Raw genomic sequence first — 21,742 nt, forward strand, 5'->3', positions numbered from 1 at the left:
TGGCCAGTTGCCTCAAAAAAAAAAGCCTTACTTTTTTTTTTTTTTTTTCTAAGATTGTGTAAAAGAAAGGAAACATGCAAATTTAGAGTAAAGTTTAGAACTGGGAAGGAGAAAAGTTGAAAGTTGTCAGCTAAGTGATCTATCAAGGATCAAGATCACAGTGGTGGGTGGGAGGCTGGAGAAGAAAGAAAAATAATTTCACATACAAAATCTATTTTCTAATTTGAGAAATTAGATACACAGATAACTAAAAGCAAATTATAAGATGATCTTGCATCATTTAGAAACTGCTGGTTTTTCGATATTCATCTTCAGAAACTTTATGTGCCCTTTTGGAGTATCCATAGGAGGAAATTTTGCTCGAATCGCTCTGCAACACAACCAGGATGCTTATTTCTTACAGAAATTAATACTTGTGGCTTGTCCTAAGATAGTTATTTCCATTGATGGTTTACAGTCAGTTATAGATTTCACTCCTTGTTCTGTTTCCCGCCTTCTTACTACTGCACTTGACTAGTCTTAATTATATTTTCTTTGTTGCTTTGGCCACTAGGAAACTTGGAGTTACACAGGCAGGTCTTTAATGCTGAATAGATTCTTACATCAAGACTATTTGTATTAAGTTTTGCACTGACCCCTTTATTATTTTGCCTTGGGAGAGAAGGGGCAGCGAGGGTGGTCCTCTTTGCCTTTGAAAATCATTTACTGATGTATTTTTGCAAGCCATTTCAAATCCGATTTGGATCTAGGTGGAATAAAAATAAAATTTTAAAAAATGCTCAACTTGTTTATAGTGTTTTTGCTCTTCCCTTCCTTTTTTTTCAAACCTCATCTAACCATCAAAACCAGCTTTTCCATGCAACCCTTCATTCTTCATGGACTTCCTTCTTCTCTGAGCTCTTGTGTTTATAATTTTTCACTATACTAAATATGACTTTGAACTGCTCCCTGGCATTTCATGTGTATTAGTCCTGTTGTTCCAGGTTGTATATTTTTTAGTGATAGGGAGCATGGTTTATACTTTTATGAATCATCTACTGCAATGATATTGTATCAATAGATGTTTCCCTTTTACACTATAATTGTAACAAATGCTCCATTTTAAGCTTATTAACTCTCAGAGCATTCAGCACATCTTATTTAGAATTGCAGGAACCCATTTTTTGTTTGTCTACAGCAGCTTAGGCTTGTTTCATCGATCTTGCAAGACTGATTACTCAATCATTCAATTAACATTTCTTGAGCTCCTACTGTGGTGTTGAGATGAATAGTAACAGCGGAGAGAGGCCCCTTTCTGCAGCAACTTGGGGGAGGAACAGGTAGGATTGATTTTAATGTGAATCGGATACTTGGGTACCACTTACTCAATAGGCAAGACATCGAGTCTGTCCCCAAAGACAAAACCTGGGTGAAAGGCAAAAACTGGGGCCCCAACACGCCCACACCCAAATAGTGTTATATTCTGGGTGCTAACTACGGCGATCAACTCGTCTCGGTTTGCCGGGGAAAGTCCAGCGTTTTGCCAATCCTGTTAGTACCGAACAAACCACGACCATTGGTTACCCGAGCCGTAATCCGCACCCACGTCCCATGGGCACATAGGCACCCCACAGTGCCGCAAATACATCTCCCACCCGGCAGCGCACCCCGAACCTTGCCCTCCGGAGTCAAGACTACAAGTCCCAGCATGCAGCGAGCCCCCATCCGGTCCAGTCCTCCGCCGGCCGGGCTCTCTCGCCCACGTGCTCGTAGGGCGCGGCCTCCGGGAGTCCGTGCGTGCTGACGTCGGCGCGCTGACGTCGTCCTCTCATACCTCCTCGCGGACTCCTGGATTGCCCTATCCGGCTGCAGGAGGAGGGGACGTGGAAAGGGGCTGTCGTACTCAGCTCTTGTTCCCCGGAGTTTGCGAATCTCGGGTCCGAGATGGAGAAAGTCTGTGCTATTTTTGGAGGCTCTCGGGGCATTGGTAGGGCGGTGGCCCAGTTAATGGCCCAGAAAGGCTACCGGCTGGCGATCATCGCCAGAAACCTGGAAGTGGCCCAAGCCGCCGCGGGTGACCTCGGCGGTAGGTACCGCGCTGGAGTTGTCCAGTTGTGTGTCTGCAGTCCGGGCGCCTGACGTCTCCCTATCTGTAGAACGAGCGAGTCTGGCCTTTACGGCTCGGAGGTGGAGCCGCTCCGTCCCGTGGGTAGACTGCGGCTCGTGCAGACACCTCCTACTTCCCAGTACCTCGCAGAACCCCTCCTGCCGCGCTGCCAAGGGCTGCACCCTTGCGCTTTTCTTTGGGAAATCGCACTCTTTTGAGTCCCCACCAGTAAGCCCCCACCTCCCTGTGGCTAGTCCTGAACGCGAGGAACTGCTTTGTTTTGACGTCTGGTAGGAGAGAGCTACACATAACAGATAACTTTTTATGTAGGGAAAAGGGCGAGGCTGCAAGGAGTTCAGGCAGGACAGGTAGGCGTGCCAGGTACAAAGGGCTCGCTTCAGTTTCGCGGAGGCCTGTTCCTGCCCCTGCGCGAATGCACAAAGCGGTGTTTCAAAGAGAAACCCTTTTGAGTACCAGCCGGTTTTGAGATATACCTGGTTTGCTTTACTACATCCATAAGCACTCTAATAAGTTATTAAGTTGTTTTGGTGAATTTTGCAAATGGAGAATTGAAATTTGTTCTGCCAAATTCCTTTTTATTGCATTTAACGTCACTTTTCCCCTCTGCTTATTAATAATGGATTAGTCATTGTTTTGCATATTTGTCTCTCTTGATAGAGAGAAATAGGACTTTGAAAGTTACTAATGCTGCTATTTGTTTAGTTACTAGAATGGACAAAAATACATTTCATTTACTATTAGGCATTGGGGAGAGTATAGGCCTGGGGCTGCATCTTGTGGCTGTTACTTTTAAAATAACATTACTGATTCGTTTGGTATCACCAATTCAGCCTAACTGTTCGCCTGGGTTGGGAAAATATTGAGCTCTCTAAAACAAACAAACAAACAAACAAACAAACAAAAAAACACCTTAAGTAAGTTACAGCGCAAGGAGAATGTCAGTGAAATCTGCTTGCAGCTCATACTGGTTGCCATTCTGACGAAAGAGGGAAAAACTGAGCACCTTACCAGGTCATCCCAAGCCATCAGTGTTTGCTGGACTGTATTAAAACTGGTTGAGCTTTCAAGGACGGTTGTGGACCCAGCAAGTCCTCATGTGAAAGCCAAGAGTGAGATACAGAACGCCTTGGGGCTTTTCATTTCCTTGAATTCTGTGTTCCATGAGTGGTAGGTCTTCATCTAGAAAGTGTGATTTCCCAGGCGGCTTACTGTTTCCAAAGGCTTGCAGGGGCAGTGTTATTGTAAACATATTTGGCAAGGTCAGATAGAAAATAAGCAATTATTTTAGCTTTTTAAAGAAATTGTGCATTTTAGAGTATTAAGATGGTAGATTATTAAATAGGAATGCTTTATTTTTCCTCCAAAGTGTAATTTTTTTTTGTTATTTAATCTAAACTTTAAAAAAGTGGACAGTTTTGATAAGTAACAGTTGCTTTTAGTAAAAAGTTGTTTTTTTTTCATGATTGATAGTTTTAACATTTTTTTTTTTTTTTTACAGTTTCTTGTGTTGTCGCATCTTTCCTGATGGTCAGGCTTCAATAACAGTCACAATAACAGTTATTATAATATATATGCCATAATGAGTTTGTAGCACTTAAAAAAAAAAAGAAAGAAAGAAACCCTAGAGTTCATTCTCTAGGCCAAAGAAACCACTTCAACAAAAACCTAACAGACTTAGACATACATTTCAAAAAAGGAATGTAAAACCCAGAAGACTGTTGAATTGGGTAACATGGGTTCATGTGTTCCTTAAAGCTATAAATATTATTAGATGAATCTTGCAAAGCATTATAAACTCAAAAAAGCCCACCTCCCCACTTTTTGTTGATGTAAAAATAAAATTTTTAAAAATGAATTTTCTGTAGTATTATTTCTCCTTGTTTCTCACCTGCCTTCATCCTGGTTTCATTAGATAACTCCATGAGAACAGGAACCCATGACATACTTATCTTTTGTCTCTAGTTCCTAGATTAGCACAGGCTTACCCTATAGTAGATGGTTAAATGTGTATTGAATAAATTTAAAATTCAAGTTGTAATTTATAAGTAATTCTAATTTAACTTTGTTGTGTAGGAGGTCATTTGGCATTTAGCTGTGATGTTGCTAAAGAACATGATGTTCAAAATACATTTGAAGAGATGGAGAAACATTTAGGTCAAGTAAATTTCTTGGTAAATGCTGCTGGTATTAACAGGTTGGTCACAGATTTAAGTAAATTTCTAATGTCTATTTTTTAACCTTTTCCCCTAATCTGTCTTTGATTAATATAAGTTAATATAATTTTTTAAAGATTTTGCTTCTCAATATACATTGTAGTTGATTTTCATGGCCGTTTACCTGTTCCTCTCCACCCCCCCACATCATATCTGTTCACTTGACTTAAATAGTTCAAGGAATTTTTGTGGTTATTCTGTCTTCTCCCCCCCATTTGTTTGTGTGTTTATTTATTTATTTATTTTTAGCTCACACAAATAAGTGAGAACATGTGGTATTTCTCTCTCTGTGCCTGACTTGTTTCACTTAATATAATTTAAGTCCATCCATGTTGTCATTCTTTTTTATAGCAGAGCAGTATTCCATTGTGTAGATATACCACAGTTTCCTTATCCACTCATCAGATGATGGACATTTGGGCTGGTTCCAACTCTTGGCTATTGTAAATAGAGCTGCAATAAACATTGGAGTACAGGTATCCCTTCTGCATGATGATTTCCATTCCTCTGGGTATATTCCCAGCAGTGGAATAGCTGGGTCATATGGTAGATCTATCTGTAATTGAGGGATCTTTATACCATTTTCCAAAAAGGCTGCACCATTTTGCAGCCTCACCAACAGTGTATGAGAGTTCCTTTTTCACAGAAACCTCTCCAGCATATAAGTTAATATATTTATTAAGTTGTTTTAGTTCTAATTGGAATAAAAACTATGTATTTTAAAACTGCCAATTTATATATTATTTTCTCTTAATATTGAGGTGTTGCTTTGCCTCCCATGGATTTGTCACCTCTTTTCCCCTGGGTGACGGAGCCACCAAAGATTACTCAAAGCCCATCTCTTTTGAGCAGTGAGAAGCCCCAGAAAGGGGTTAATATCCCAGGACCCTGAAGCATGAGGCATCCTTCCATTTGGGAAATTAACCATGAATTAGGGTTCTCTTCCTGCATTTATTCTCCAGACCAAGAAGTTAGAGGAAAAGACATAGGTGGGGTTTTGCTAAGTACAGTTTAACAAGTTTTAACAATGGAAGCTGGTAACATTCAGTAAAAACAAGTCAGATGACATTCTGTTAGACAATTAAGTGATCCACTAATAAAAGCTTGATTTAGCAAACATTCCTTCTCCCTCCAGCAGCTTTTTAGTAACTTTACATATCAATCAGTAAGCAGTATGTCTTTGAGCCAGCAGCATTGCTGTGTTATGATTCTTATCTTACAACACAGACTAAATGGCCTGGGGAAAATTTCCTGTCCTTTGCAAGGTCAATATTTGAAACTGCAAGGCTTTGGAAAACCAGGCCCTGTGAAGTACATTTGCTTTATGAATCCTCTACATTGAGGTATATAATAAGTGTCTAGTTTGATCAATTTAATGATTGTAATCATAACCCATATTAAGCTATATAGAATGTTTCCAGCACTCCAGAAACAGCTTTCTGTTTCTTAATTAATACTTCCTTCTAGGGAAGTACTGAGGAAGTAACCACTATTCTGAGTTCTGTCAGCATATATACGTTTTGCCAGTCATGAACTTAATACTAATGGAGTCGTAGGGTGGGTATTCTTTTTTTAAAAATGAGTTTAGGAGAGAAATAATTTAGAATAACTTATTGATTTTCTTGCTATAGTATGGCAGTTGCTCAGGTCATTCAAACTATTTTGGCTACTTGATACTACTTTTAGCAGTTAGGAATATTTGCCACTTTGGTTGAGAGTTGGGTTAGGAACCTGCCTTCCAGGTGGATCCTTTCTGGCTCATCATTTGTTATTTTAGTGCCTCTCAAGCCAAGTTCAAAATGCGACTCTCTAGGTATTGTAGCTCAGATATGGGGCACTTTTTACACTCTATTTTTGGTAAAAATGTTATACAGTCATCTCTTGATATCCACTGGGGATTGGTTCCTTGAACACCTTGGGGTTACCAAAATCTGTGGATGCTCAATTCCCTTATATACATATATATGTAACACAATGTAAGTGTATGTAAATAGTTGTTATACTGTATTTTTATTTATTCATTTATTTTATTGCATTGTATTTCTTTGCCTTTTTTTTTTTTTTTTTTTTAATTTTTGATCTACAGTTGGTTGAATCCATGGTTGTAGACCTGTGGATATGGAAGGCCAACTATGTTTGTTTTGACTTTTTTTTGTTTATTTTATCTCACTATTAATTTACATGCTGTTTCTTTTTATAGGGATAGTCTTTTAGTAAGGACAAAAACTGAAGATATGATATCTCAGCTTCATACTAACCTCTTGGGTTCCATGCTGACATGTAAAGCTGCCATGAGAACTATGATTCAACAACAGGGAGGGTCTATTGTTAATGTAGGTGAGTTTTCACATTTGTGAATTTACGATTGTCCCATAGTACCATACAAATATTTAATCCTCTAATTTGGAACTTATTCACTTGTGAAACTTGTATGAAATTTATTTTTGTGCTATCTGTGGAAAAAAGGGTTTAATTTACTGATTAATGAGTAAAATAGGAATCACAAATTCACATCCCTATAGGGTCAAGGAAGTGTTAAATGAGTGACACCACCAGGTATTAGAAAAATGATAGTACAAGCGATGTGATAAATGACAAAAGATGTCCAGCTTCATTGTCCAAAGACCACATGGAATGATGTAGGTCACCACTGCTCAGATCTAGTAGATTGTTGCTGTACATGAATGTAGTCCCAATTTTGCTGTTAATTTTGATTTTTCAACAGAAATTGGACATCCTGTTTTTTATGTGAAACTTGATTTTTAAAATGTGGACAAGAAATTAAAAAATTATAGACAGTGGGGGCTAAATAATAATGTCTACAGCAAGCAGCTGCACGTGTCACTGATAAATCTAGTGCAGAGGTTTAGAGTTAAACTTTTCGGTTTTTTAGAGTGGATGTAAGTAATCCCCCATTTTCAGTTCATCTGACCTATGGACTGTTAATCCATGATTATGTGCTAGTAGAAAATAAAATGCAAAATGACTTGAAATTTTATTTCAATTTGAAAATAGTGGCATACCATCTGCTTTTTAAGTTGTGATACCTTAAAAGGCTACAAAAGTGGGATGCTATGCCATTAAAGTTCATGATCCTGTGGATCCTCGAACTGGCCAGCCTCCAAAAAAAAAGGAAATGACTCTATTCTTTTTTTTTTTCCTTTTTGTCTTTTTTTTACTGGCCGGTAACGGGATCGCAACCCTCAGTGTCGCGCCCATACTGGGGACCAGCAACGGGATCGCAACCCTCGGTGTTGCGCCCGCACTGCGCTCAGCCACTTAGCAGGAACCGGTCTCCACATGGGATCCGAACCCTCAGAGGGAGCGCCGCCGCACTCCCAAGCGGCGCACTCTCCAGTGCGCCACCGGGCCGGCCCGACTCTATTCTTTTAAATATAGGAAATGGTTTTCCAAGCCAGAATTTAGGGTTTTTGTCTTTTGAAAATGAGAAAGGAAAAGAACACCATGCTAATAAACTAAGGAGACATTGCAACATTTTTGACATGGATCCTTAAAAACGAAAGAGATTAGTTTTCTTATAAAAGGGATTAGGAAATGAGTTGACCTTTGCCTTCAAACACAGCCAGATGGTGTCTGTGTTCTTATAAATGGGCACACAGGCCTGTGTCATCACCTGATGACATGGGGTATACTTGTGTAACTCTAAACTATCCCCTTTTTAGGTATTTTTTAAAAACCCAAATGAGTCCTTCATATGTATGCAGAACATTTAGAACTATACTTAAAGTAAATAAAAATAAGTAATTGAAAATAAAGAGAATCTTATCACAGAAAGGACTACTTTAAACTGCTAGAAACTTCATTGATATTTTAAAAGTTGTCACTTTTTGACCAGAAGAACAGAACTGTGTGGCATGAAGTGAAGCTACTGAAGTTTCCTGTCTGGCCTTTCTTCCTTAACTGTATTTTTCTTTTTCTTCTTTTTTTTTTTTTTTTTTTTTTTTTTTTTTTTTTTCTTTTTTTTTTTTTTTTTTTCTTTTTTTTTTTTTTTTTTTCTTTTTTTTTTTTTTTTTTTCTTTTTTTTTTTTTTTTTTTCTTTTTTTTTTTTTTTTTTTCTTTTTTTTTTTTTTTTTTTCTTTTTTTTTTTTTTTTTTTCTTTTTTTTTTTTTTTTTTTCTTTTTTTTTTTTTTTTTTTCTTTTTTCTTTTTCCGTGTCCGCCAACGGATCGCAACCCTCAGTGTTGCCCCCGTACCGGACCGGGGACCGGCAACGGGATTGCAACCCTCGGTGCTGCTCCCGCGCCTCGCTCAGCCAGTGAGCGGGAACCGGTCTGTATGTGGGATCCAAACCCTTGGGCGGGAGCGCCACCGTGCTTCCCAAGCGGCGCATTTATCCAGTGTGCCACCGGGCCGGCCCCGTTTTCTTCTTTTTTAATCTCTCTGTATTTCCCCTTTTCCCAAATTCTTCCTTCTCTGTCATCTGCATTTCTTCAGTCTGATGTCTTTTCTCTCTGTGCTTCACAGTTCTCTTCTTTTGTCAATAATTGACATACAATAATGTAGATAAAAATTTTAATATTCACCTTGTTGATTATAATAGAAAGAGTATTTAGAATGTTTTCTTTGTCTAAAATAAAATTGCTTTTATATCATAAGTACAGGTCAGTGGTGCAGAAAATTACTTCCCCACTTCTGTTTTGCAATAATTTATTTGCATACAGAATGATATTTAAATTATAAATTATTCTTACATATTCATTAAATGAGGTAAGTCAAGAATATTTAGTAGGCTGTACAAGTTACAATACATCAGTGAAAGTAACGAAATTGCACTTTTACAAAAAGTTTATAATTGAAGCTTCACTAATTTCTTTTTATTGTAATGTAGTTGATTGTACATATCTGTGGGGTACAGAGTTGAATATCAAAACCTGTGTGTAATATGTGATGCTCAAATCAGGATAATTAGTATATTCAGCATTGTCAATGTAATTGTTTCTTGTGGCCCTTTACCAAATCCTCTCTTACCCCTCCCCCCTCCCCCTTTCCTAACTCTGGTAATCTCAGCTTTGCCAATTTAGATTGACTGTAGTTCAAATTTAGTGAGATGTATCGGTAAGTGAACTATTTTTTAGGTGAAAGTGAATACTTCCTTATGTCTGTGTTGTAGAGTCATAAAGTGACTCAGCATTTACCTGACTTTTTCTGGCTTTGACCTCTTCCTGATGGAAGCCATTATAAACACCACAGAATTTTCTCCATACAAAGGTACGTCAAAAAGTTTGTGGAAAAATAGAATTAAAAGATAAAGTGCAATAAATAAATAAAAGATAAAATGAATCTTTCCATGAACTTTTTGAAGTACCCTCATATCTGACTTACTCAGAGATTAGAGTGGGGCCCTTTCACTGTCTGGACCGATTTGCTAGCCCCCTGCCTGGTGTTCATGGTTTCATATCAGCTTCTTTCAGATCCTCTTTTCTGTATGTATCTGGAGCAGACTCGGACTCTAAGTCTTACTCCTCTAATGACAATGTTTAGAATTCCTAATTTTAGTAAAGGACAAGGGTTTTACCTTTTTTGTTTTTTTACTATAAATTTTTTGAATTTTCAGATAACCCCATTAATTGCTTTGAATTTGCTTTCTCTCTTTTTCTTTTTTCTAGGAAGTATTATTGGTTTAAAAGGCAATTCTGGCCAGTCTGTGTACAGTGCCAGTAAAGGGGGATTAGTTGGATTTTCACGTGCTCTTGCTAAAGAGGTATCAAGAAAGAAAATTAGAGTGAATGTAGTTGCACCAGGTCAGTGAAAACTTTTTATTAAAATAACTTTATCGATTATGATTTTTGTTTTATAGAGAAGGAAACCATTAATTGACTTATTATTGGTAGTCATTAACTGACATCTGGGTATAATAGTTTTAAAGTGATTGTGACAAGAATCAAGTAATGAAATGCTGACTAAAACCAAAATTCCTTTGTACCTAATATTTTATATAAAATCTTTATTTTTAAATTTCACACTAATTATGGAATAATTTAAGGTGAAGAGAGCCTTAGAGATAATTTATTCCAGTTGTTTTTTACAGTTTAGAAAACTGAGACCTTGGATTCAGAGTGACTTGCCTTAAGGTTACACAGGTAGTTTATAGCAGAACTGTTACTAAAAGCTTTATCTTTTGATTTCAACCTGAAGATTTCCCTTTAGGTTTCCCTTATATCTTTACAAACTTTGGATCTTTTTGTCCTTTTGCTACTATGTCCTTTAGACTACTGGCTAAATTGTCTGGAACCTTCCAGTTTTCTAACTTTTACCTTTATATTATTTGTCTTTTACCAAGTTACTAGTAGGCAAAATTGCCTAGATTAGTGAAGAGGGTAATAAAAAGATCCTAAAACTCAAATCTACATTATCACTCAGTAGGTGGTATGCTAGAAATTTTGGTTAGGTATTTACTAGATTTTTGAAAAAAAAAAATGTTTTCATATATCTCTACCAGTTTGCCATGGAATCTTCATCCTAACTTACTGTAGGTATTTAAGAATTAATCATCTATATATAAAAAAGATAGTTTATTGTGGTTCACTAGTTGTAGGAAAGAATAGGCTGAAGTGGAACATCTTTCCCTTTCAAGTCAATAATGGCTCCAGCTTGGATCCTAGAATTGGTATTTTATTTGGCACTGATGAAAAGGCAGCAGGAAACAGGGATTTGTCAAAATGCTCTTTTAACCCTTTTGCTCTAAAATTTGCCTTCATCACAATTCACTGTTCAGGCACCGAGACTGGCTAAATTCAGACATTCCAAATCCATGGACATTTGATAAATGACTACGGTTTAGATGCATCAGTTTTTTGGAGGGAAAAAAAATCCAAACGTGCATTGTCATTATCTTGGCACTGCTTTTTATTTGTGTATGCTTTATGTAAGCTGATTGATTTAAGTGTTAGCCTACATCAGCCATCTATGGAGTCAATTATTTGTGGTTTGGAACTACACATATTTGCTTTACTTTCTTTTCAAGGATTGGAATAGTGTGGGTGATGAGGAGTTGATTGTAGTTCATGATGATTGAAAAGCTGATTGGTTTAGGGGTGGTGCAAAAGTTCCTAACTTACAGTAACTCATGCAGCAAACTTCCTGGAGTGTCTCTTAAGTGTAGGGGCTGTGCTAGATCCTGAAATTATAAAAATGAGCAAGATATTTCTACCCTAAGAAGCTAAGTATAGTGGGAAAGACAGACATATAAACAAATAATTACAATGTTGTGAGGAATGTAACACAGAGGTTTGTGTGTTATGCTATGGAAACACTGAAGAAGGAATGCTTGATTTTGTCTAGAGTAAATTAGTTGTCAAGGCAGTGGGCTAAATAGTGGGAATCCAGTTTGTATACAAAGGGGAAGTTTCAAGAGTGTTACTGAATGTGTTATAGCCTTTCTTAAAGATCTTACTTTCCAGTGCAATTTATACTACAGGTAAAAACATTTTGCTAAAAATGTGGCCACTTAACAGGGTGACCTTTATTATATTATATTGGTTATATATATCTAGCAGGTGTCATAGTATGAATATACTTCATTGGTCAGAAGCAAAGTATAAGTTGAATAGTAGAATTAAATCAGCCGTATGAATTATTTATTAACTTTATTTTGGTAGTAATTTCAACCACATTCTTTAACGTATCTTTTAACAGAACTAATAAATATCAGAGTTAATAAATATATTTCTTTTATGTCAGTTTTCCCAATCACCTTTAAATGGAGGTTTTAATTAGCAGGAAAATAGTTAAAAAAGCAAGTCATAACAGGAAAAGCAAGGAACAAGCAAATTAATAAATTAGGCTATCATTCATAGTTGACTGTCTTTAAAAATTAGTAGTTGCTAAACGTTGGTATTACTTTAAATATAAAATAAACTTTTCATCATGGATAAATCTTACTGATTGGAAAATAATGAAGATTGGAAGCAGAATATATGATAAATTGAAACCGTAATGGATAAATTACTTTAACAAATACAATATATTATATGTGTTTTGAGTAGATAATACATATATATTGTACAAAATTCAGAAGTACAGAAGGCATAGAGTGAAAAGCAAGTCTTCTGTCCTGTAGACACTCAGTTACTTTTCTTAAAAGCAACCACTGTTAACTAATTTCTTCAGTATTTCATATATAAGCCAACAAAATGTGTGTGTGTGTGTGTGTGTGTGTGTGTGTATTCACAATGTTCTGTACCTTGCTTTACTCATAGAACAATATATCTTGGAGATGAGTCTATATTATTCCATACAGAGCTGCTTCACTTTGTAAAATTATAGCTTTATGGAAATATAACTCACATACATACAATTCACCCATTTAAAGTGTACAATTCAGCAGTTTTAGTATAGTCACAGAATTTTCAATCATCATCATAATAAATTTTAGATCATTTTCATCATCCCAAAAGAAACCCCATACCCTTGAGCATTTGCTCCACATTTCCCTCCAGTCTTCCTTGCTTCTGGCAACCACTGAACTACTTTGTCCCTATATATTTGCCTATTCTGGACATTTCATATAAATGGAATCAAAATATTTGGTGTTTTGTCAATGCTGCATCATCACTTTTTAGTGGCTGAGCTAAAGCGGACAGTAATATCTGGTTTTAACCTGTTGCCTCTTGATGGGCATTTAAGTTGTTTCTGATTTTTTCTCTTGCAACTAATGATGCAGTGACCACACTCGTGCTTAATTTATTTTGCACATTTGCAAGTATGTGAGTGTAATCCTGTGGATGGAACTGCCAAGACTCAAAGTGTATATGCATTTTTAATTATGACAAATAGTAAAAGCATTGCATTTATTTCTGTAGGGTACCTTAAGTGTTTTTTTAAATTATTTTTTAAATTTTTACTACTCGGAGATAATCTTGTTGACAAATGCTTGCATAAGCTTGGCAGCTACTCAGAGCAGATATTACTCTGAGTGCTTTTATATGCTATTTGGCGTGGAGTTGATTTGTCACGTTGCTTCCCTCTTACAAACATTGTATTAAGACATTGGTCTAGTTTTTGGCAAGAACCTTGTTTCTTTTCCCTTAGAAAAGTGTCTGGGGTTATTTTTCTTCTTTCTAGTAGAAACTAATACCAGAGCATGAACATCTGAGCTGGTAGATAAATAGTTCACATCCTACAATTGTTATTACTGGTGATAAGCTAAAATCCTGGTGTCTTATTTAAAATCTCTGCTGTATGAAAAATGTTGAAAACTAAAAGAGTGACCTAGTAATATGGAAATGAGATGTTGCTATTTATTTATACCACACAGCTAGTCAGACATGAATAAAGGAAATACCTTTCCTTTAGAATTTATCAAATACAAATTCTCTGTGGACAAGAGCCATGCACTTGTTTTTATAAGCCAGAGTGTCACTGTTCCTAAAGAGTTAACATTAAAAAAAATAGTGTACTGTGTGTGTCATCATGTACACGAAACTAAAATAGAAGTGTCCTTTTTCTAAGTTGGTTGAGTGCATGTCATATCAGTTATCTATTTATTGATTTAAGGAGTGATAACTTTGTAACCAGTTGGAAAACTCTTACTGTCCAAGTGATGCAATAACATTATTTGTTGGACAGTGGCACCTACTGGTAGTTTATAATTTTTATAGCCTAGCTCGAAAGGCATTGTAAATACATACCTAGTAAGAGGAGGAGTAGAACAAAATTTCCTGAGTTTTATATATAGAGTGAAAGACTGAAATGGCAGAGAGTCCTTTGGAGCCAAGGAGAGAGAGAGCAGAAGTGGAAAGCAATACACACACAGAGATGGGGGTGTGGGATGTCTGAGGACTGGTGAGATCTCTTTTCGGGTCTATGGTATATGGTATAGTACCCAAAAGACTTTATATTTAGAGCCCTAGGTTGTGAATATATTAATAAATGAGGATCACATGGTTCATGAGCTTTAACTTAAAATGGCATTGAAATTTGTTAGAGGCCAGAGTAATTTATCATTAGAGACTATTCACATTTTTAATTTAATTTCTGATAAGCTGAGGATAGATATATATGAGTTGTAAAAAGCTGCAGATAAATTAGGGTGGTAAAACTATTCTGTATGATACTGTAATGGTGGATACATGACATTATGCATTTGTCTAAAACCATAGAACTGTACAACCTAAAGAGTGAATCCTAATGTAAACTGTGGACTTTACTTAATCATGTGTCAATATTGGTCGTCAGTTGAAACAAATGTACCACACTAAGGTAAGATGTTAGTAAGATGTTAGAAGTAGAGGAGGGGTGTGATAAGGGGATATATGGGAGCTCTGTGTACTTTCTGCTCAATTTTTCTGTAAACCTAAAATTGGCCTAAAAAATAAAGTCTATTAATTTTTTAAAAAGCTGCAGATAATGATGAGAGAAAGACTCTTGGGACATGTTCTGACATCGACTTTACTTTTAGTGCTGAGTTCAGTGATGCCTAGCAGCTGTCCCATGAGGTTTGTCATTCCAAGTATCCATTCATAGGTCTGGGGCAGGCTGGGGCAAGCTTCCCCTAATGAAATAACACCCTTATCTTCTGAGCTTGAGCAGTGAAGGGAGTATTTTCATGTAAGTGGGTGGCTGAACATTACAATCCCAGTTCTGGACTTTTTGTAATTATGCTGGATTTAGAGGGCACCAACCACTCTTTCTTTTACAAATCAGGCCTAATATGAACACAGACCATAGTAGAGCTGAATTCAGGCTACAGTGTTTAACAAGACCTTATTAAAGGCTTCAAGATATTAGCCTTTATCTGTTCCATGTATCTGGTTTACTTGGTTGTTTTTGGAGGATCACAGTCTGTCCTCACAGCTCATATCTATTTGCCAGAGGACATCTCTCCATCTCACTGGGATTGTCCTTGAACTTGTCTCACTGCCTATCCGAGGTTTGCCTTCCAGTACCTCATGTCTTGTTCTAGATCTGCTTGTTTTCCCCAAGGTGAAAACACCTTCAAATGGCCTCTTTGTCCCAAAAAGGGCAAACATATCAGAAGTAACTTTCACCCAGAAGCAGGGCAGATCAGTTCCTTTCAGCGCAGCCTAGATGAAAACCTAGATTAACATCAGTGCTTCTTGAATTGGAAGTGTTTTAACCTGCACATACTCCAGTGTAAGAACTCGGGGTCCTTTTAGGAGAGCTGACTTTCCTAAACTTCAAATAAATTTAGGCAGTCATGAAGACTACTTAATGAGGCATACTTTTCATCTTTGAATCATAGTGATGTAAAGCTGAAAGAAACCCCAGAGATCTATCATTTCCAATCTGCTTCATTTCATTTTATGATACAGAGGCAGCCATACAGTTTTAGATAGTACATGACTTTCCTCAGGTCATAGTTTTAATAGTGTTAGCAGACCAGGGAATAGCATCTGGTTTAATGTGTCTATTCCAGTGGCCTTTTTTTTTTTTTAACTGCAAAATGCTGTCTTTGAGAACACTACCAGAGCCAGTTAGAAGTTGAGCCTTACAAATTATTTCTACTGTAGTTTATTGTTGTTTTTGTTTTTTAGATTAAAACACATCATTGATTTTTCAGAGAGTTAGTGAGAGTTAGTGGGGAGTATTGTATGCCAACTTTGCTAGAATCCAAAAAGACCTTAGAGAGTAAAGGATAATTGTGTCGTGAACTCTGAGAAGATAACGTGAACTTTTAAATGTCACATTTATAATTTTAATTCATTCAACTTCTATGGCAAATTCGAGGTAAGTTTTCTTCCTAGGAAACTCTTTGAAGCACCTTTGAAGATAAGCATATCACCAAACAGAAAACTTTGGGTATCAGAAACTCCCATGATACTATTCTTAAGATGATTGGATTGCCTATTGATTATTATGGCTCTTCACTGTAAGTTAAATTACATTTACAGTTCACTTAAAATTCTGCAGAGGCTGGTTATCATAGTGTCAGCTGTTCGTCCTTTTATTACATTTTTTTCTAGCCGTCTTACTGTTCTTAAAGATCAAAGGGAGTGAAGGAAATGTTGCTGACTTAAAGTAAATCTAACATGGAAGAGGAGATTGTATCTCACAATGTAATGTCACAGTGAAACATACAAATAATGCGAAATTAGTTTTGTTATTCCAAGCCCCCATTACTGACCATCTGAAGTTAATACAGTGTATCTTTTTTCAATAATGTTTTATTTGAATACAGAAAGTGATATATATCTGTTGTAGACAGTTTGGGAAGAACAGAAAAGTATGAAGAAGAAAATAAAAATCAACACCTGTAATTCCAGTATATAATGATATTCACTGTTAATATTTTAGTATTTTTTTTAGTCATTACTATATATTAGTTTTTGTTTTATTTGTAATAGTGGTATAACTGAATTTATTTGTAACCTACTTTTTAAAATATACAAATGTTATTTTTTTCATTCATTTTAAATATCTTTCCATAGCATCATTTGTAATACCTGCATATTATTCTATTGCGTGTATGTATCATGATTATTTAACCATTTCCTTATTGAAAGACATTCAGCTTGTTTCCAGCTAATAAAACTGTCACTGTCATAGGCTTCATGTTAGAAAAATCTATGATTGTTTCTCACAAGACTTTTAAGAAAACGTTTATATATTTATAAGTGAAAACCTAAGGGGTATTGCATAAGAAACAGTGGCCTAATGTTAATTCTTAATCCTATATTTAGTTCATATTTATTATGATACTTTATTTATTTTTTGGGTGGCTGGCTGGTACAGGGATCAAACCCTGGACCTTGGTGTTATCAGCACGCTTTAACCAACTGAGCTAACTGGCCAGCCCCTTATTATGGTACTTTAAATGGCAGTATATTTAGTTTGATTTGTAGTTTGAATTATGAATGATTTAGTTTTAACATAAACCAGTTTAAAACTGTTTTTGAGATTGCACATTAAACTTTCATTTTGCATGTCGTGTTTAACTTTTAGTCCATCTATTTTTTGTGACCTTGAACTTTTGTTTTTCTAATTATTGTTCCTTTCATGAGGATTACTATTTGCTTTCTTTTTAAAAGCCTAAATAATTGAGTAGTATAGAGAATACTGATAATATGGGTTAAGCATTTTATTAGGAATATGTATTTGTATGTCTAAGACTAATCTTACAAGATTTTCTTAATAAATCTACAGTTTTTCCTGATATATGAGGGTACTTCAAAAAAATTCATGAAAATATTTGCATTATCTTTTAATTCTATTTTTTCATGAATTTTTTTCAAGTACTGTTGTACTTTAGAACATGTTCTCTGCAAGCTTTATTGCATACACCAATGTCATATTAAGTTTTGAATTTTCTGTGTATACTTGCATCAGAATTGGATATAACCGTAGTTTTTTTTTCTTATATGAATATTGGAAATACTGGCCTTTCTAACCATCAGCATTCTTAACTATAGCATATGGAACTAATTTTTGCCAGAGCTGCCAAATCAGTTTATGTGACCACCTTTGAGATGCCTTCCTTCCCTCAACACTACTTCCCACTCTATTTTGTATATCTCTATAAGGCTATTCACTAAACTTTCTTACATCATAATTAAGTGTGCAAATGACTTTTCCTCCATAAATTATAGATTTCTCAAGAAATTGAATTTTGTTTTATTTATGTTCTTATCTACCCTCTTACATTTTGCTAGGAACTGGGCCAAATACTTGGGGGTCAGATATTTTAGTGATCAATAAATGTTAGTTGAGTTAAGTTGAATAAAAATGTAGACTTGGTTACTTGATTACTAACAAAAGTCTACATTTTCTAAAGAAGGTTTTATTTAATAATCTCAAATTCTCAGGAGGAAATTTGTTTTTTTTTTTTGAAATTGAGCAAATGTCTTAGTGTCTACCTTTTCAACTAAATAAAACGTTTCTCTTTTAGGATTTGTTCATACAGACATGACGAAAGACTTGAAAGAAGAACATTTAAAGAAAAATATTCCTCTCGGGAGGTTTGGAGAACCTGTTGAGGTGGCACATGCAGTTGTGTTTCTTTTAGAATCACGATATATTACAGGGCATGTTCTAGTAGTGGACGGGGGGTTACAACTCGTGATGTAATTTACAGATTATTCAGTTATAATGATGGTTAGAATCAAGGACACACTTTGGCTATTAATTAAACAATCATACCTACATGGATGACATTTACTAATGAAACCTACTGGTGCTACAAATGTTGATTTCCATCTTTATGTGAATATGCCTGAAAAGAACAGTGTGTGACCAGTTGTGTTTTTTAAAAGGGCATGTATCATCTATCTTTGGTTACCTTATGGACTGTAGCAATTTTAGCATATAGACATTTTGCATGATGTATAAACAGATATTAATTTATATATTTTGCCTCAAAGGTAGGAAAATATGTATTGTCTAATCATGATGAGTTATTTCATTGTATTAGGCTGAATTTTCTAGAAGTTAACCTTGGGGGCCATTGCCAAAATAAGAATATTTATAGGATGTTGATTAGTTGTGGATACTTCAGCAACTTGCTGAAAATAAACATTGTATGCCTTTTACATGTGGTTGGGTGATCAATTTTTATACAGGTTAGAAAAAATAATATCAATTAGATAAAGACATGAATTTAGAGTTGATTTCTTCAAATGGTATTACTTTTGATTGAGCAGCTGGGCAAAATAATCTGCAAATGTAAGTGTGGTACAACTGATCCAGTCTATAGAGATTCTCACAGGTGCTGAGGATTAACCCTTATCTTAAAGTTTTAATATCTGATACAGTAACAAGCCACATAGAACTCATAAACTTAAAAAGTGTTTTTTGATACACAAAAAACTCAGTATAACGAGCTACTTAAAAACAGTATAAGAAATATAACATTTTAAAAATTTAGAGGATTTTGCATTACTGAATTTAATAATGATTCTTACCCTAAAATTTTAGAAAGGTAATAAATAATTACTTCTGAACGATCAAAAATAATAAGTAAATATGCAATAACAATGAAGTAAATTTCTTTACAAGAAACAGTTAAAGCATTAGTCTTAAAAGAGACTATTTACTTGGGAAGAGAGAGAAAGACACAAACTGAATGTAAAATATCAGGCAACATCTATTTTGTACTGAGTTCTTTGAGGAATAGTGTGATATTTGTAGTGTCACTGAATTCACATTGATTTTTATTATTTGTCATTTTTCAAAATATTTTAAGTATTATATTTTAAAAAGTAATCTCTTTAGAGTGTTTGGAGCTGAATACTATTTTATGTAAGCAGACATTTATATTGAAAGTGCAAAGATATGAATAGGATATACTAATAAATATAATGTAATAATAAAGTCAAAGCAGTGTTCTAAATCAAGATTCCTAATTCCTTGAAATTATTACAGATTTATCCTTTTTTGTTTTTTAAAGATGACTGGTAAGGGGATCTTAACCCTTGACTTGGTGGTGTCAGCACCACGCTCTCCCAAGTGAGCCAGGGCCAGCCCTCAGATTTATCTTTGACATAGTCTTCTTTTTGTTTTGTGTTTCTCTCTTATTTATTTATTAGTATGAAATAGCTTTCTTAGATTAATCTATTCAGGATATGAGAAAGACAGTTCAGAGTGAGTAAAGTTAGTATTATTAAACAAATTGTTTACTAAATGCAAGGCATGGTAACATACAGAATTTATCAGGTATTAACAATTCCAGGCACATATAGGAAATGCAGTACTGGGGATGGTTTCGAATGTGGTAGCCGCTGATTATAATTATGCTAGAGGAGTTTATGCAGACAGCATAGTAGTTCTTTTAATGCTGTCTCACCTGCTGGCCTTTGGCTACCTGCACTTCATTATGGCATCTTACTTAGGCTTGAGTTCTCTTCTCTAGACACCTCATCAGCAGTGAGGCTGATTCAACTGATGATTGGGAAGAAAGCAATCATGTATTTCACTGACACTAACTTGTAGGTTACAGATAGGCTTAACCTTTAAGGGTGTATATTTACATTTTGAAATAAGAAGTACTACCTTTTAAACTATTTCATCCCTTACCTCAGCCCATATCAAACTGGTGGAATATATAGAGAGATCTTGGAATAGGTAAAAGGTAAAACTTCACTGTGCCATTTGCAATGAATTCTCCACCCACTCCCACTGAGGCTGTAGAATTTGTAATTTAATACTTGCATTCTATTTCTGAAATTATTTGCCAGAAGTTCAAGAACTTCAGTGAATTTTTTTTCTTGGAAGCTGGCCAGTGTGGGGAACTGAACCCTTGACCTTGGGGTTATAAGGCTTTGCTCTAATCAACTGAGCTAACTGGTCAGACTTGAACCTCACTGAATTCTTTACAAGAAGAAGACTTAGCTATAGCTGTTATGTAACTCTTATGAAGCCATATTCCAGTCCATGTTTAGCATTTTTTTTAAAGAAAATGGTTTATGATTAAGGCCAGAGTATTAAAAGTTTTGCACAGAGGATGTTTGTGCTCCTTTTTCATACTTTTATTCATATTCAATTTATAAGATTTTAACTGCTTTTTAGAGATATAATTATATGTTATACATTACTTTGGGAGGAATAATCTGTGAAAAGAGGATTATTTAATTTATATGCTTCTATTCCTCAGAATAAAGAGAGAACGCTATTCTGGATATTTGAGAGTTATGCCTTTCATTGCTGTAACTTTTCTACCTAGTAGACATAATGCAGGCTGGTCTCCTTCCTCTTTCTCTTCTCTGCTATGAGAGTATTTAAAAAAATGTCTTTCCCCCCTTGGGCACTGTGCCATCTCACTCCTGGTTTCCCTCTTTTTCTGGTCATTCCTTCTTGATTTCCTTTGTGTGCTCCTTTTACTCTGGGAGTTCTGTCCTGGGCTGTCTTTGTATTCAGCCCATTTCCATTAGCAGTCTGACCATTCTTACAGTTTTATAAACATGCCAACAGTATCCAAGTATATCTTCAGTTTCTTCTGCATAGTTTAGACCATATATTTAAGTATATTCTGGCCATATCCTTTTGAATATCCTACAGTTCAGTCAAATCCAGCATGTACAAAATGTAACTCATCATCTTTCTCTGTTAAGTAGCATTTCTTCTATGTTCTTGATCTTAATATTCACTCAGTTATTTAGTGGATCAAGCCAGAGACCTGAGTACCATCCTTGAGTCTTTCTTCTCTTCCATCCTACTTAGTCATTCATCAAATCTTATTAATTCTAGCTCCTAAGCAACCTTGAATTCTTCCAACTCCTTCCATTCTGATATTCATTAATCCGGTCCGGACCAGGAAAGTTGTATCAGCAGTGTATCAGAATGCCTACTTTATAACATCTTCACCTGTCTTGAGCTATCAAAACATTTTGCAAATTTAATACATGGTTGTGCATTTTTCCACATTTTTGATTAACCTCTTCCTCTTTTATAAATTCATACCCTTTATCCATTTTTCTTTTGGGATCTTACTCCCCCCCCCCCCCCCTTTT

The 21,742-nt window shown here is 35.6% G+C and overlaps 1 protein-coding gene across 1 annotated transcript; it reads left to right on the plus strand.

Annotated features, from left to right (window-relative positions):
- Positions 1–1,860: 1,860 nt before the first annotated feature.
- On the plus strand, positions 1,861–18,826 carry CBR4 (carbonyl reductase 4). The gene is made up of 5 exons (XM_008570593.1): positions 1,861–2,065; positions 4,181–4,301; positions 6,521–6,657; positions 9,947–10,081; positions 18,187–18,826. The coding sequence occupies exons 1-5, from the start codon at positions 1,924–1,926 to the stop codon at positions 18,363–18,365; spliced, it is 714 nt and encodes a 237-aa protein (XP_008568815.1). The 5' UTR covers positions 1,861–1,923; the 3' UTR covers positions 18,366–18,826.
- Positions 18,827–21,742: the final 2,916 nt, after the last annotated feature.

The sequence above is a fragment of the Galeopterus variegatus genome, unplaced genomic scaffold, assembly GCF_000696425.1.
Source record: "Galeopterus variegatus unplaced genomic scaffold, G_variegatus-3.0.2 Scaffold618, whole genome shotgun sequence".
In the NCBI taxonomy this organism is placed as follows: Eukaryota; Metazoa; Chordata; class Mammalia; order Dermoptera; family Cynocephalidae; genus Galeopterus; species Galeopterus variegatus.

Bases quoted from the DNA above. Each gene is read 5' to 3' on its own strand.
- CBR4 (XM_008570593.1), top strand. From the start codon at position 1,924: ATGGAGAAAGTCTGTGCTATTTTTGGAGGCTCTCGGGGCATTGGTAGG. The intron at 4,302-6,520 runs GTTGGTCACAGA...TTCTTTTTATAG, and splicing joins AATGCTGCTGGTATTAACAG to GGATAGTCTTTTAGTAAGGA. The intron at 6,658-9,946 runs GTGAGTTTTCAC...TCTTTTTTCTAG, and splicing joins AGGGTCTATTGTTAATGTAG to GAAGTATTATTGGTTTAAAA.